At 40.5% G+C, this 16314-nt stretch overlaps 1 protein-coding gene across 4 annotated transcripts; it reads right to left on the reverse strand.

Annotated features, from left to right (window-relative positions):
- Nucleotides 1-1822: 1822 nt before the first annotated feature.
- LOC129122121 (uncharacterized) lies at nt 1823-15055 on the reverse strand. 4 transcript variants are annotated; one of them, XM_077180611.1, is made up of 3 exons: nt 14179-15055; nt 11761-11857; nt 1823-7813 (listed from the first exon to the last, which is right to left on the reverse strand). In XM_077180611.1, exons 1-3 carry the CDS (start codon nt 14590-14592, stop codon nt 7758-7760), a joined length of 567 nt encoding a protein of 188 aa, XP_077036726.1. In that variant the 5' UTR covers nt 14593-15055; the 3' UTR covers nt 1823-7757. The 4 variants fall into 4 exon arrangements, 2 of the variants coding, with proteins under 2 accessions (XP_077036726.1, XP_077036727.1); XR_008534510.2 differs by lacking the exons at nt 1823-7813; nt 14179-15055 and adding an exon at nt 13277-14167 and having other exon boundaries at nt 11228-12873; XR_013182871.1 differs by lacking the exons at nt 1823-7813; nt 14179-15055 and adding an exon at nt 13271-14167 and having other exon boundaries at nt 11228-12873.
- Between the last annotated feature and the right edge of the window lie 1259 nt (nt 15056-16314).

The raw sequence follows: 16314 nt of genomic DNA on the forward strand, positions 1-16314 counted from the left end.
TCCATTATTGGTATTGAAAAGTTTATTACCAGACAATTTGTATAATGCTTGAGTTGTATGCAATGTCACCCCTTTGCCAGAATGCTGATTGCTGTCACTAGACAACTGATATGACAGGCATTGAAGCTAGATGATAAATACACAGTTTAAAAAAATCTACAATATAATGACCTGAAATCCTGCTGTCCTCAACTATTACACTCCTTTCAGCACACTGAAGATTATTAAGCCTATAAAAAACCCAACCTAATATACTTAAATTATGGATGCCATCACTAATACTGTATTAACTGGGACTAATCAATTATATATTTATTAAAATTTAATCCTCTATCTTACTAGCAGTGAAAGTCCTATCATAGACTGCAGTTATTCTGCTGATGTGCTGTTCCTTTTCACCCTAAAAGCATCAGTATGCTCACAGCTTTGAAAAGAGGAGAATGCATAGGTAAGCTCTATAACAGCAATTGGAAATTTGATTTTCATGTGGAGAAGAAAGAACATTATTTTATTTTTATGGTTTTTCCTCAAAGAACCATAGGTATGTCCTCAAAGGTATGTCTGTGCTTTTTTCATGCACATTTTTTTCACCTTACCTGTCCCTTAGTGTTTTGCTATAGCCATTAAATTGCATAAAAGCAGTTCTTTTAGCTCAGAAGGCTGCAACCAGTTGTACATTCATTAAATGTATTAGGAGGAAAAATAAGGATGATGGCAATGCAAACCTAGTTCTTAGTGCAAGAATAAGAATAGCCTAAGCCAAAATAATTTGAATGCCCATACACATGCATCAGGGTAATAGTGAAAATATAGATACAATTTTATATTCTGTAGTTTATTTTAGACACACATACAGGAGTGGAGCAGTTCAAAATTTACAAATTCCCAAGAAAATTGAGTACTTCAAAATCTGTTAGTCTGTACCACAAACATGAATATGCTCAACTTTATCAAAATGTTTGCAACCATTTTCATTCCCATGTGAGCAGAAGATTGGACTAGAAGATATTCTGAAGACCCTTCCAAGCTGACTCATGCTATGATCCTCTATGAATTCTCTCCCTAGAATTCTCTCTCTTCACAACCACTATTCCACACCCAGACATGCACAAAACCAGATGACAACCCTTTGTCAAAGAGCTCATAGCACAGATCTGTCTCCCATACATACTTGTTCCCTTTTTGGTACCTCAGGATGATCATGACCACACATGACCATCTGCTCACACGTGGCCAGGCGTATTTGTTCCTTCCTTTTCCCAGACACTCAGTATTGTACAACAATCATTTATCTCACTGTCTATCCCAAATACTTCTTCTTCCCCTATTAAATGTTACATTCTTTTTTAATTCCCCACAGATTCTTCATTACTTTCAGATCATAAATTTTGTTCAAAACTGTTGGGCTTTCATGAACCCTGAGTTCATTTTCTCAACTGCAGCCATTATCTGAAATACTTTCTACCCATCTGACTATATGAGTTTTTTTCGACAAAGGACTTCTCACCTATTTTCATTACTTCACTTTATTTACATGAAATGTCATGTAAATATGGAAAACTTCCAAGATGCTTCAATAACAGTTTCTTATTTCAAACACTTTGCTTTGATAAGCAATTCTTGTCTACTCTTTTCATTATTATCCATATTAGATATGAGCTCTTTCTATTTAACCTAGCAACCAGACCATTCTGAACTAGAAATCATATATATATATATATATAAAACAATACCAAAAAATCCATATAGAAGTAAATAGGAAAGCAGATAACAATTTACACAATTAATTAAAGATTAAGAAATTATTGTTAGTGTTCATCAGTATATCCAGAACAACTTCATTAAAGTATAGCTAATCATTGTAGACAATCTTGTGCTGAAAGAAATGTAAAGCTGCAGCTGTATTTCCTAGGAATCACAACCATTGATTCCCTATATTTAGGGCTGCTCAGAGTCCTAAAATCCAAATAACACTTAAATGGCATTCTACCAACGCTGCTATCAAAAGGCTATCAGTGAGTTTTAGAATTAAGTACTTCTGAGCTAAGCACATTGCTGTTTTAATGAAGAAAGTACACCATATGCTTAAATCTAAAAACTTCTGGCACCCTCACACTGAGAGGGGAAGCTGCACTCCACCCCAAACTCTGTTACGGCCTTTGGCAGGAGCACACAGTAGCCTCATATGAACTGTGGAATCTCTAAACACTGTCAGAGCAGCCTTCATTTAGGAAGAGCTACATAAAGCAGGCTCTGCTAGGTTCATCCAAGTTCATTTATAGAACACTGCACCTTCAGTTTGTGGGTTGGTATCCCATATTTGTTAGCAAAAAAATCAGGAACACTATACTAGAAAGGAAAGAGACTCCAATGTTGACATTACAGAAATTCTTGAACAGCCATAATTGTTAATGGAGGCCCTGTACTAGAGTACCACTACAGAAATATGAACCCTGAAGACTTTAAGACTTTGTCTGTAAAGTATCTCATTTTAAAATGCTAACATCAGGGTTTTTCTTTGGCTATTGTAAGTAATTACTTTCTATTGCTATTCAGTAAATAACTATTTCAAAAAGGTAAATTACTAGGACTAGCAGTCACAGACGAGCCCAGAGAGAAGGACATTCAGATAATTAGCACAGTGAGTTAGTGAGTTGTCAGAAACATAGATAAGATGGGGAGAGGTGCTCGGACAGACTAAAGAGGAAAGGGAGGAAAGCAGTAAGAAAGGCCAGAGTTAGAAAATGCCAATAATGCTAATTAATAGCTGTATCAAACAGAGTTTTCTGCTGATAGAACTTGTTCTTCTCAAGTCAAAAGAAATAGAGTATTTTCATGTGTTGTTTTTCCCTGTTGTTCAGGGATCTTCTTCCCTGGGGTTGCCAGCTGTGTTTTGATAGTCAGATGGGGTGGGAGGTTTCTCCAGCAGCAGATTCTGACATCTTTTTTCCTGTCAAGGAAAGAGCTTGACAGTCATCAGTTCCGTTGCTTGTCAAAAGGGAATCTGTTTGCTCCTTGTCAAAGTGCCTGCTCTGCATTTATTACCTTTGTTTGGATTTCTTTCCTTTGTGCAGTTATATTTCCTGCACACAAGGATTCTCACCCTCTCAACAAAAAGCGCAGTTAGACCCATCAGATGGCACTCCTAGAAGGGATTTCTGGAGCCTGATGATCATCTGTCTCCCTCCACCCTGTACATTTCCCCCTCCTGCCAAGCAGGGTGCTGTGACAGAGGCAGCTCCAAGGACAAGCCATTTATTTCTCTGCCTGTCTGGCCCTGCCACACCTGGCTGTGGGACAGAGGGCCCCTGCAGCAGCTTTATTTGCAGCCTTTCCTTCACTGAAGTCAATGACAGAAATGACTGGTGAATCCGAGGCACTATTGCTTCTCATTCCCAACAAGCCATGAAATGCTCAGTAGGACATGGCTCACTGAACCAATCGAGTTTTTCAGAGAACACTGTATGTGATTTTTAATTCTGTAACCCTGCAGTTTTCGAAGTGCTGGTTCAGTACTAAATGGAAGATAATCCTGTTTTCATCTGCTAAAATAAAATAATTCTATTTATTGATGGCATTCCTAAATTATTTTACTTGCAAGGAAGAAAAAGCCTTCTCTCAAATCTCCAACTACCTACCATAATTTTTCTTTTTTTTTTAATTATTTCACCTTCTCAAAACATGTTTGGTGATAGTGAAAGCATTGTTTTATTTGAGATACTCCTAATTTACAACGGTATAGTGAAATTACAAAAATACAGCTGAACTGTGGCTACTGTTTCATGATAAAAAATGTCAGTAATAGCTTAAAACCTTCTTAATACCCCTGTGCCCCTCAGCTGTGCCAACAAAATTGCTTTCAGGGCTTCTGAACTAAGGTTCATTAAAAAGTTGCCAGCCCTAAGTCAAGGAACTGACTGGAGTTAAAAAAAAATTATTGATTGTGATAATCACTAGCACATTCAGTTGCTAGCACAACTGAATGGCTGGCATGCCACAGGCAGAAGAGGGAACAGGAGCAGGGAAGCAGGAATACCTCATGCTGATAGCAGTGCCTGGACAGCAGCAAAAACCAGCCTGTGCTAGATCAAAACTGAGAGCAGGATTGTAACACCCACTGAGCCAATTCTCAATTATCTATGATTAGATTATCTTCATTGCAGATAATCTGTGCCACAAATATAAAACCAACCACACTGCCTCCAGCATAGGTATTAGCTGAAGCCCATGACTGTACAAACATCTCTTGCAAGACCGTGCCTGGCTTGGGAACAATGCATGCACCTTCCTGCAGAGCCAGAAATCATCAATTTTGTCAATCCAAAGTGGCCTCTGTGAAAAAACAGCTGAAGCTTTTTCCTCACTGTGTTCCCAGAACCAGGAGTGACAGACAGCATGCTGCAGTCACACCACATTGCTTCCCCCCAGGAGCAGCTCAAACCTAGCTGGGCTGCAGGCCAGCTGCAGGCGCCTTCAAGTGGAAATGATCCCCAGCAGGCAGGATTGATGTGGAAATGATCCCCAGCAGGCAGGATTGTGGGAGGCCTTTCAGGTCAGGTGAATCCGATACACAGGCACGGATCCGCTTTGGATATCTGACCCAACAAACTCTCCTACAGGCAACTGGGGAGATAGCATTGAAACATCAACAGCAAGAGCCCTGGCCAGTTTCTGGAGGAAAGTATGGGAAGAATGAAAAGGCCAAAATGTCATAGGTGACACCACCAGTGAGGTATTTACACCATAAAGTATTACTTGCAAAAGAAAATGGGAAACATTACAATTAGGAGGAGTAGAGTGCTGAGAATCATTCCATCTTTGGGTCAGCTCCAGCCCAACCGAGCTGCGTGACCCTAAGGATTCAGCTGAAGTTATAAGGTGATTCTTTCCTGCTTGTTTGTCACAGTGCTAACACTGTTTACAAGCACAGTTGTTTCCTAAAAACGATGATCACCTCTCAGTGTGGAAGTATGTTTTAGTTCTGGACAGCATTTTTGCAGCTGATTATTCTGTTTTATTTGTATTGCACCATGAAAGTGCTTACCATTTGGGGTGATTTTGAAAGAACGTTGTTTCCCATAGAAAAGCAAGCCAACTTACAAGTGAGCACAAGTAATTTGACTTTAATGTAATCACTATCACAGTTTGCCTTTAATGGATGATCAAAAATTCACAACTAATTATTTTCATACTTTGCATATATTCAGATAAGGTGCACAACTCCATAAAAACAAGTTAGCTTCAGGACTTGCAGTTCTGTGTGTCTTGCCTGCCCTGTATAAGCCATACCAAACAAAGCCAAAGAAGCTGTTTGCCTGTTCCTATGTTGCAATCTTGTGGAATATCATATTCTCTAGAAGTGTCAATTCCTTTTAGGCCCCAGAGTTGCTCAGATTTCTACATCTTTAAGGGTTTTTTCCATTAGGAAAAGAAATTGATGAAATTTAATATGATCCTTGATTTTAGGAATAATGGACATTACAACTTGATTTATGGAGCACAAAGAAATTCACATGAATAGGAACAATTTATTTGCCTGTAGTTCCCAGACTTTTTGTAGGCAGCTGTATTCTAAAAATCTTCCTTCCAGCATTTCTGATGTCACACAGACAGAATTAGAGCAGCTTCTCAATGACTTCCACAATTCTGAAATGATTTCTGAATCCTCAGAAAATCAGCTGAATCTTTGACCCTCCTATTGTCTGCACCTAGACAGTACCCAGGGTGAGCACAATATTTTCTACTGCCCATTATAATAAATCAAAGTTGTAATTATTTCTTGTGGTCCCTGAATGGAAAGTGGCTCTCATGGCCCCTACTTTGAACAAAACAGTTGAACTGTCCAAAGCCCAACACAGCATGCTCTTCAGACTTCATTTTTTCATATTGTCAAGCAGATCTCTTTGGAATTGTACAGAATCTCTTAGCTTAGCCAGCTAGCACAGGTGATCCCATGTGGCCATGCACTGAAGCCAAGAGAATTAGTGCAGGGATGGATCTGGCAGTACAGCATGTTGAACTGAGTTCCCTTGAGCAAGAAATCAGCACAAATGTACAAATCCAACTGTGTCTGAGGGTTCTGTTTTGCAGCCATCTGTACAGGCTTTTATTGTTAAACAGAAGTAAACCAAATGTTAGATTAAATGCTACTCATTGATTTATGCATCAGGAAGGTAAAAAAAATACACATAATTATGAAAGCTGAAAATAACTAGATAAAGCTGGTTTGAATTATTAGAAAACCCAGAAAACATTATGTTTCAGTAAAATACTAAGGTTCATCCACCCTAAGACGTTGACACTGTAAATTAACACCAGAATTCCAATATGACATTTTAAGATAATCTGATCTAAAAGATACAGACAGCTGAAGGCAGTTTGCTGTATGCCAGTTTCTCAGACAAAACAAGAGAGCTGAAATGTTTCCTCCTTTGTAATGATAATAAAATCTTGCACCATTTTTGTAGAAGAAAGAATGTGCTTGATTACTGTTTGCCAAATCAATAAGTAATTGCATGGTGAAACATACTGCTGCAGAAATCCACCAAGGTCAAGAACTGAGTAAATTCTAAAATGTACATGAATATGAAACTACCTGGAACTGTGCTTGTTCACAATAATTCTGAAATCCTTTTAACAAGTCATGCTTCAAAGTTAAGAAAATCTTTTACTCCTAAAGTTTAGAGTACAATCCTTCATGGGGATGGACTGATTCTCCTTACCAGCAGCAAGTAATTAATTCAAGGGCCTCATATTGCCATAGATGTAGAAAGATACTGACCCAGTCTGATCTCCAGTCTGGTGCAGAATAGTATTTTCTACATAGCAACCTCTGAGCTTCCTGTGATCTCCCTGTTGTTTGGGAGCTGAAGAAAGCAGAGTGGATGCCAATTTCAGTAATTTTTTTGCCATTTTGCTTTATCAGTAACTACCATTTTAAGAATAAGGCACATAAATAATGACACCAATTTATAGATTTTTTTTTTCCCAACACAGTAACTCAACTATGTTTTAATCTCTGCAGTTAGAATTTTTCTTTAAATGCAGCTCTGCACAAAAATTTGATCCACCTTCTGCTTTCACTTGTATTTGGGGTCAGCTTCTGACCACTTTAAAGCAGAGAAACACAGTGAGGGTTTAAGCAGTAAAGTGGTCTCTGATTCAGTCAAAATTGATAATCCCATTAATTAACAACATTATTTTGCCTTTTTAACATTCTTTTAATTGCAAAGAAGGCCACAAGTAGAAGATTCACGAGCTGTGGAGCAATCACCATTGCAGAAGTCATTCCATGCAGTCATTAACAGTTCATACAGTGAAGTGTTCCTGTATCTCCAGTATGCTTTGGCACAGAGCAGTTTCTCTCCACCCCTGCAGCTGTGTGTGACCAGCACAGGATGGTTGGGCAGAGTTTTGCTGCTGTCTGGGTTAGCAGCTCTTGCCTCTGCATCATGGCCCTCACTGTAGAAACCCAGCCAAGAGCCATCTTTTCCAAGACTCTGGGACCAAGACAAGTTTGGAAATGTGACATGGGTGGAGCGTAGCCATATGAGGAAATGAAACCAGTGTCTTCTTCTGGAGATGAGGGAAGCAAGTTAAAACTTGGGACCTCAGTATATGATGCATGCACACAGGTACAGAAGTGGCATAAGAGTGCTGGTGTGGAAGCATGTATCTTCCTGCACATCCAGCACATCAGTCTGGGGACAGAAGTTTGATCTTCCAGTAGCACCAAATGACTGCCCCAATCCAATGGATTAATCCTGAGAGCCCCTGCTCTGTATCAGTCTGTTTTGTTGTCTTGGAATGTATGCTAGGATGGATAAGAAACAAGTTAAAGTTTACATCCAGGAAGTCAATCACATGCTGAGACTGATCAAACAAGTACCACAATGAAAGAAGGCTCAGAGCCATAACCCCCTGCCATAAAACCTGTGACAGAATTAAGTCAAACAACTGGAGCAACAGGGTACTATAGAAAAAGCTCACTGTGTAACAGCCCAGTTTTAATAAAGCAGACAGGATATGGCACACAACTATTGACTGTAGGGCTTCCCATGAAGCAACTGGCTCTTTAACAGCCCCTGGTTTCCAGCACAGTAAATGCTCTCCATGGGTGGGTGTGTCAGCTGCACAAGAAATGGTCTTTATCATCCTGATACAAGAGCAAGAGAAACTACAGTTTGCATTTACTTAGGGTGGAAGACAATGTACCTTTTATCACATACCCCAAGATTTTAACCATGGCCCCATCTTTGTCTGTGCCATGTTAGCTAAACAGCTGGAAGCAATGATCCTCCCACCACAGTAACAATTTTACAGTACACAGATCATACTCTAACTGGAGTGCATGAGGAAAAAGTTCACCAAAGTATGAATGCTATCATCCAGCATTCACTGGAATTAAATATTAATGTTCCATCAAGCATTTTCTGGAATTAAATATTAGTGTTTTGACTCTACACAGCAGGGACCAAGTCAAGAAGTTGCAGTATTAGGTACATGATGGATGGGAGGCCAGAGCATTTGTATTAATAGAGATCTAAAACATTCAATCACCTTCTGAGAAAAGCTAGTAAGTGGGTACCAGAATGGCTAAGACACATTGGGAGTTATGATTTATTTCAACAGGATACAAGGAGAGGATTGCCTGTGTGCTGGTGCTGGTGATACATATAGTAAACACATACCCTCTTGGGTTTTGGTTTTAGGTTTTTGTTGGTTTTGGGTTTGTTGTTTTGTTTTGATTAGTTTTTTAATGAGACTGTACCTTTTAAAAGAGCAATAGGCTGCCAATCTCAAGGAAGGTAAACTACTCTGAGAAACTCAGCAAGTAGATTATATTGGTCCTTCCTGAAGGCTGGAAATACATTCTCACAGATTAGCTCTGGGTCAAGAACTGATAGTAGGTGAGTAGGTGATAATGTCACAGTAATCCTAAAGCCTAAAATTAACTGACTTTAGCTGTAGGTAATATTGGATGGGAACTTGCAAATTATTTTATTAATAAAATTAAGTGGGTACTATAGACACATAAGACAACCAATCAAACTTTAAGGGCTCCTAAGAATTACACTCAAATTTTAAACAATGAGAACAACATGATAATATTCAGCCATTTTTCTATAAACACTGCTAATAATCAATAGGAAGTCAATGCAAATAGACACAATTAAGATACTACTTGTTCCTGATTGTGTATCTTACATGCAACTAGAATTGCTTATTCAACAACCAAAAAACCTCTTAACAAAGACACTGTATCATGGATGAGAGCCCATGATTATGGCTCCAAAATTAATGAGATTAACATACATGTGAACTTAGCCAACTGGTACAAGGAACAAGACTTGTGATGAATATAGCATCTTCCTCTATGATGGCTACAAAAAACACACAGCAATAGGATAAAGAAATCAAAGAGATACCACGCAAACTTTGCTGGGTGGTATTGGTGTAGGACCATGAACATTGAATTTGTTTAACACAAAAATTCTAGCAAATAAATTCTCAATATTGTAAGAATTGAAGCTGTGGTAACCAGAATTGCAAGCTGGCTACCAACAGCTTTACAAACTTCTACACAAGACTGGCAAGGTACCTGGCACCTTTAGTGACACACTTATCTATCACTGTGGTGCCTATAACTAATGACTGAAACCATACCACAAGAAGCCAGATTCTTCAAGCCAATGCTTTAGCTTGTATTCTATTTCAACTAACTAGCATATAGCAGGTTAGTCAATTTGGATAGCTATTGAAAATAGTCAAAGACAAATCTTAGAAACTATATTCCCTAACTTGATGAGAAGTAAATTCAATGGAGGATGACTTTAAACTATTTAATATAATATTGAGGGTTGCCTAATGCAGCTACAAAGGGGTTAACACTGCAGTTGTTAGGAATCTGTCAGATGAGTGCCACTCGTATAAAAATCATACCCTTATGCCTATTTGCTGTCATTCCTAAAGTCTTTCATAAAAATATGTGGATACCTATAGTAGCAGGAGATTGTTTGCATTGTCATACACATGCCATCAATGAACCTAGCCAACACCATGCTCATTGGCTGTCATGCTGAGGATGCACCTGCCTGACCACACCTCCAGCTCAGAATTACACAGCATGAAATACTCCTCTGGTATCTGCATCTGGCAGCAGCTCTCCGGTGAGATGTGTACATGGCAATGGGTTTGAATGTGTGTCTGTATCCACTTTCAAAACTATCCACTTCAAGATACTGTATCCACCTTCAAAACTATCCACCTTCAAAACTATCCACCTTCAAAATAATGAATGTGAGTCTGTATCCACCTTCAAAACTATCCACTTCAAAATAATGTAAGTTTTGGACACAAAAAAATTTGCTGCTGTCATATAACATATGTGGTTTACAGATTTGATTTTTTCTAGTCAACAACAGATTCTTTTTGACTGGAAAAAAAAAGGTGTCTTATTTTGTGCTGTTTAAGACACAGTAACATGTGGCATGACCTTTGAGACACAAGATAACTTCCTCAACAAAAAGCCAAGGTTACCTAACATCCATCTGAAACTGTAAAACTTTTAGATGAAAGACAAATGAAAATTGATATATCATGATAACAAACTGATTCAAATAGTGAAAACAAATTATGCTAAGTCATCTTTGTCGTGGTAAGCAGTACTTCACATCATCAAATTCACAAATTGACAGTAATCTAAATGGCAGTTTGTGCTTAGTGTCTTTTTTGATCAAGAGCATCAGGGTAGATATGAATATTTGCAAATGACACTAAATGGAAAAGGTATAACATAGAGTACTTTCTAGTACGGGTACAACTGGGAAAAATCAGACATCCTCCTATGTGTTTAGATTCCAGGCACTACTAGATTTTCCAGCAGCTGGTAAAACTCTGCAAAACTTCACTGAATGCTGGACAATTTGCTTATCTTAAGTGTTCTACCACAGTATCTGACTGTGTCACAACCACTTAGATCAACCACTTTCCTAACTCACCTCAAACTTTTCAAAAGCAAAATAATGAGGTCTTCCTGAAGAATCCTTTTCACCCAAAAATAAATTTGCACCAGTTAAAGAGAAAATAATGTATAATAATACTTGATGTACTAATTATAACATTCTTGTGTTCTTGTGCATTTGTTCTTGGCTGACCCAAAAGTCACTTATCAAGTTTATCTGACATAGCTTTTATAAAAATAGAAAATAAAACAAACAAACAAGCATCATTTTAGCAACTTTAATAGCTGTGCCAAAATTTAATCACTTGGGCTGAATATTGCCATGATGATTGTCTGCTTTGGCCTGTACAAACTTAATTCAAAACTGTTTATATTATATTCTAATAATAACAGCTGTAGAAAAGCCCATAAAGGAGTTAATAATTTCATCTTTAGAACAAGACTTGACTAGCTTGCAGCAAATACAGCACAGTCACACTCCAAACAAAGAGGCTAAAGCAAAATTCTGAATAGCCACTCACTAAATAAAACCATCTAACCTGAATGCTGAACCAGACAGATCCAACAGAGCTCCCTCAAAAACTTGCATATGATTATGTTGGTCCAGGCTGTCATATAGTGTAAATAACCAGCTTTAACTTCAACTCTTTCCAGCTTTTATATGCTTAAACTTGCAGTGTAACACCTTTATATGATTGTGTTTACACTTGCATGCACGCATAAATCCCACAAACATACAAATCAAATAGAAAGAGTGCATCCAAATGGTGCAAGTTTTAGAAGAAAGCACACATTACCTGTAAAGGAAAAATTCAAACTATTCACCAAACATGAACATGCAGCTCCACGTTCTGTTATTTGGCAGTACCATTCAGGCTCCATAAGATGGCAGACCTGCATACATTTAACAGATGTTGGTGTAATGACATTGCTGTAAATACATTGGTTTTTAAATGGTTGCTTTAAATTGATGGGGCATGTTTTCAATCAGAATGTTTAGAATGTGATATATTTAGAGCTGTAATGAACTCTGCTTACTACCCTGTATTGCCTTTGCCATACACTCTGATGGCTTTGGACATGGCCTACATAAAGCACCTGTAAAAAAATAAAATGTAGCATCATCACTCATAGCTGATTGATTGGGAATTACCATTACTTGATCAATGTAATTCTTTCTAATAAACACATAATTGGTTTTTATTCCCATTGATTCATTCTAGAACTTTTGGTCATTGTAAGCTAACTCTAAGAATATATTGCTGCCTTGAACACACCAAAGCCTTGAAGTTATCTTTTAAATAGTCTGATTTAAAGAAGACTGTTTGGGGCAACAATGACTTACGTGCTAACTAAAATTAGTATATTTATTTCCTGTTGAATGATGGGATGATGTCACTTCTAAAAGCTTTTTCCAGGTTCTCTGTCATTAACGTAGTTCTGTTATTTGTACAGTCATTATAGTATTATTATAGTAAATTAATACAACAAATTTGTTTTATGAGTCATATTAGGTTGTTCTGGAAAATAGTCCAGAACAAGGTGATGCCTTTAGCAGTGCTTTATACCAATTTCCTTTCCATTTATTAAGACATTAACCTGGTTTAGACCTAACGTGTTCAAACATGAAATTTTCAAAAACATTATCATACTTTAAATGACCAGGTAAGAAACAGAATGAGCTTGCAGTCTGACTTTTATGTTTCACTTTAGCAAACTTGGACTCATAAACATTATAATTACACAGGCATATAATTTTCCCATAAAGGTTTCATTGCACTTGTTCCACTTGGCTAGGATTACAAGGAAAAGCGGTTCAATTGTTTTTAATATTTTGAAAGAGTTCTTTGGAAAAAAGACAGTAAGAAGTTCTCATGCCAGCAGGAAAGCAGTTTGTACTCAGTAGGGCCCTGAAAAGGAAATCAAGATAATTTTAAATTAAAAACTGATCTATTTCCAGGTAACCAAATGGAACAAAGAAAACAAATTACCAAGGAATTTAACTCAAAATTCCTACACTAGCACATCAAGAATGTCATCCTGAAAACCGTAGTTAGGAAAAAACTTTCACTAGAGTGAAAAAATTGGGCTGTTATGTTCATATGCAAATTTGTAATTTTTTCATATGTAAGCATGCTCTTTAATAATTGCTTAGCAGCAAAAGCTTATTTAAAACACTGCTCCCTGACACATTCACAGGCTTCTTGCTGACTCACTCTTCAAGAATGGGATTTTGAAAAAGAGCAATGAAAACACTCCAGTAACAGAAATACTGAAGAATTTAGATAATGAGTGTCTGTAACCTACTTCTACCTTTAGACACTTATTGTATCAAGCTTCACAGATCTGCCAGGAAGTTCTTGCTGCTTTGAAACCCCCGTCGTTTTTAAAGCAGTCCTGTAAGCTTCTTACTGGTGCAGAGATGACTTTCATTGCTTCTGTTTGATCTATGCTTATTTCAATTAGAGACATACAAAAAATCCCACACAAGTGGTTATGGCATCTCTGCAGCTCCTTATGCAACAGGACTGCACTGGGTTTTGGCCAGGCCCGAGGGGCCGCCATCCCCACATGGATGCACACCAATCTCGCGTGCCTCGGCACAGCTTCGCAGCTCAGGGCTAATTTTGCAGAAGCATCTCTTTTGTGTTGAAAGATTTTGCAGGGTTTCAGCGAGATATTTCGGCGATCAGTCATCACTTCGCCGTGCACATCCTCCCCCAGCTGCCACTCAAGCTGTCACTGGGAGCAGCGGTCTGAGAGACGCTTCTCACACGGGCAGCGGAAGGGCGGCCTGAGCACGTTTGTTCTGCCACAATTTGCACCTCTGGCACCCTGTGTTGTGGAAAAGGATTGAGAAAAGCGGCTTTGTCTTTCTGCCGCTTTTTCACGTAGAAACACTGCTCTGAAGAGGTCACTGGCTGAGGAACAGCTTCTTCCTGCCAGCTCGGGCTCATCAGCAAAGCAGTTGCTATTGCTGCAAGCTGCAGCGGTATGAAGAGACGGCAAATCTTCCTCTGGGACCGCTGCTGATGCTGCCCAGAAGGGCCGGGAGCGTCCGGAGCTGGCGGGTGCTGCGGCCAGCACCGGCTGCAGGCAGCCATTCCCGGCGGGGCCGCGGCCGCCCCCCGGCAGCGCGCTGGCACGCGCAGCCCAGCATCCTCACTTGACGCATTGCAGGTACCGCGCGGCCAATCAGAGGCCCTGACTCTTACCAGATAACCATTGCGGAGTCCCGTTAGCCAATCAGGCGCTCCTTGACAAAGCGCTGCCTCAGAAGTCTCAGCACCGCTTCCGTCGGCCGCTGCCGTGCCGGGCAGCGGTAACCTTCCGCGAGAGCATATAGGTCCCGCCGCCGGCCAGCGGCTGCCTGGCGGGAGCGGCCCGCCAAGGGACGGAGGGAGCCGGGACCGGAGCGGCCGCCCCGGCGCTGCCTCCCCCTCGCTGGCGCTGCAGGGACCGGGCAGCGTGCGGGGTGCAGCCCCATCCCCCGGGCAGCAAACGGCTGCCGAGTCCGGCACTGAGCCCTCCCGCTGCGGCCTCGTTGCCTGCGGGACAGTGGTGGGGGAAAAAGGTCCTTGGGGAGGCTCCGGGAGAGCGCAGCGTTTGCGCTGTGCCGCCCGGGCCATCGCTGGTGGGTGTCACGTTAATCGCCATCGGCAGTTCCTGCGGGGGGAGCGGGAGCACGACCAGCGCCGAGCCGAGCCAAAGCCTCGGTTCAGGCGAATCCCAGAGTGTCTCCAGAGGAGCTGCAGAGCTGCCGTGCCAAGCTGGCGAGCGGCATCTGCGGGAGCACAGTCGAGAGCCCTGCGGTGCCGCTCGGGAATTGCAGATGCCGCCACAGCGCCTTCGGGAGCGCCGGCAGGAGCCGCAGTGCCGAGCGGCTGCGGGGCATGAGGGCAGCCCGCTGTCCTACCGAACAGCTCCTCTGTGGCGAGCTGAAGTCCCCAGCATAGGGACCGCTATTCCTCTATATCCTTCCAAACACCTGCCATGGGTGTACCTGCTTGAAAATCCACCTGCTTCCCATACCCATAAATCCACTTCACTCTGAATGCGGCTTCGGTGTAGCTGTGTTTTCATGCCAAAACAATTCTGCCATGCCAGATCGCTCTCTAAAGGATGCTCCCTGGCCCCACTGGTGGCTTAGGATTTGCTGATTTGCTGCAAGGATCTCAGGACAGACAAAATTCTAGCAATAACAGGTTTTTTTCAATAATTAAGCTAGATGAGTACTTGGCACCCATAGACCCCTCACAGAACAGAGTTCATTTTTTTTTGCACAAACCTGTGGGCCATCAGTGCGTCCTGAGAGAACAAGAAGAGACAAAGAAAGATGTGGGAGGAGGAGTAGGAAGATATCTATGTTTAAGTGATTTAACCCCATAATAATAATAACAAAATAGCCTATTTTGAGTCTTTTGCTTTTTGCTTATTTAATGCTGAATATCTTGTTTCAGTTATATTTTAGTTGAGTGGATTGGTGCTCCGTAAGCCCCTAAAATAGAATATGGAGATAGAGACAGCAGAAGCAGAATGGTTGCCAAAGTGAAATGATCTGGAGTGCTGAGCACTGCATCAGCCCACACACAGGCCCACCCCAAGGATAGTGATGCAGTGAAGTCTTAGATGGTGCTCCCTGCTTGGAAAAATGATGTCAGTATTGGCAGACTTGAAACTAAACCAAAGGCTAACCAAAATAAACTCATTAAATGTACTTCCCTTCTATATAGCATAAAACCCCCCATTCTCAAAGTGCAGTGCACCTTTGTGTTAGGCTTGTGCTCTTTAACTGTGCTGCTTCACAGCCAGCACATAACAGTGCACTTACTAAATATAAGTACTTCATTTGCATCTAGAATACTTCTGCTACCACAAAAATAACAACAAATAGCCATACTGTGGGGAAGGTCAATGCTGCTTGCCAGGAAAGGTGTGCACAAAGTGCTACATACCTGGGACAGACTGGATTTTTTAGGCATATTTTTATTCCACAGAAGCTGATAGCTTCAGAGTAAAGCAGGCAGAACAGAGGTTTAATTAGGTAGCTGATGTGAACTGTAGCCTCACAAAAATGTGGGGAAGAGTATGAAGTCTCATGGGACAGCTCTACTTTTTAAGTTTACAAAAAACGATGGCATTTCTTGGTACAATTTCTGGAGTTTCAACAATGATGGGAGTTGCTTTAGGATGGAGATGCATACTCTGGGGGTTGGACATTTTAAGAGTCTGAACTTCACATGAGCTAGTGTCCTCAAAACTGAAAACCTAAAGGTCTACACAAAGAACTGGATCAAAGAGAAACCTTAAGGGGGATATCAGAACCTACATTCTGGAAGCATCAGATGTCC

Source organism: Agelaius phoeniceus, chromosome 6 (assembly GCF_051311805.1).
Source record: "Agelaius phoeniceus isolate bAgePho1 chromosome 6, bAgePho1.hap1, whole genome shotgun sequence".
Classification (NCBI taxonomy): Eukaryota; Metazoa; Chordata; class Aves; order Passeriformes; family Icteridae; genus Agelaius; species Agelaius phoeniceus.

Excerpts from the sequence above, each read along its gene's own strand:
- LOC129122121 (XM_077180611.1), bottom strand. The coding sequence starts at position 14,592 with ATGGCCCGGGCGGCACAGCGCAAACGCTGCGCTCTCCCGGAGCCTCCC. Across the intron at positions 11,858-14,178 it reads GACTCCGCAATGGTTATCTG|GTCTGCCATCTTATGGAGCC; the intron begins GTAAGAGTCAGG and ends AAATGTATGCAG. Across the intron at positions 7,814-11,760 it reads TTTGAATTTTTCCTTTACAG|CATACATTCCAAGACAACAA; the intron begins GTAATGTGTGCT and ends TATCCATCCTAG.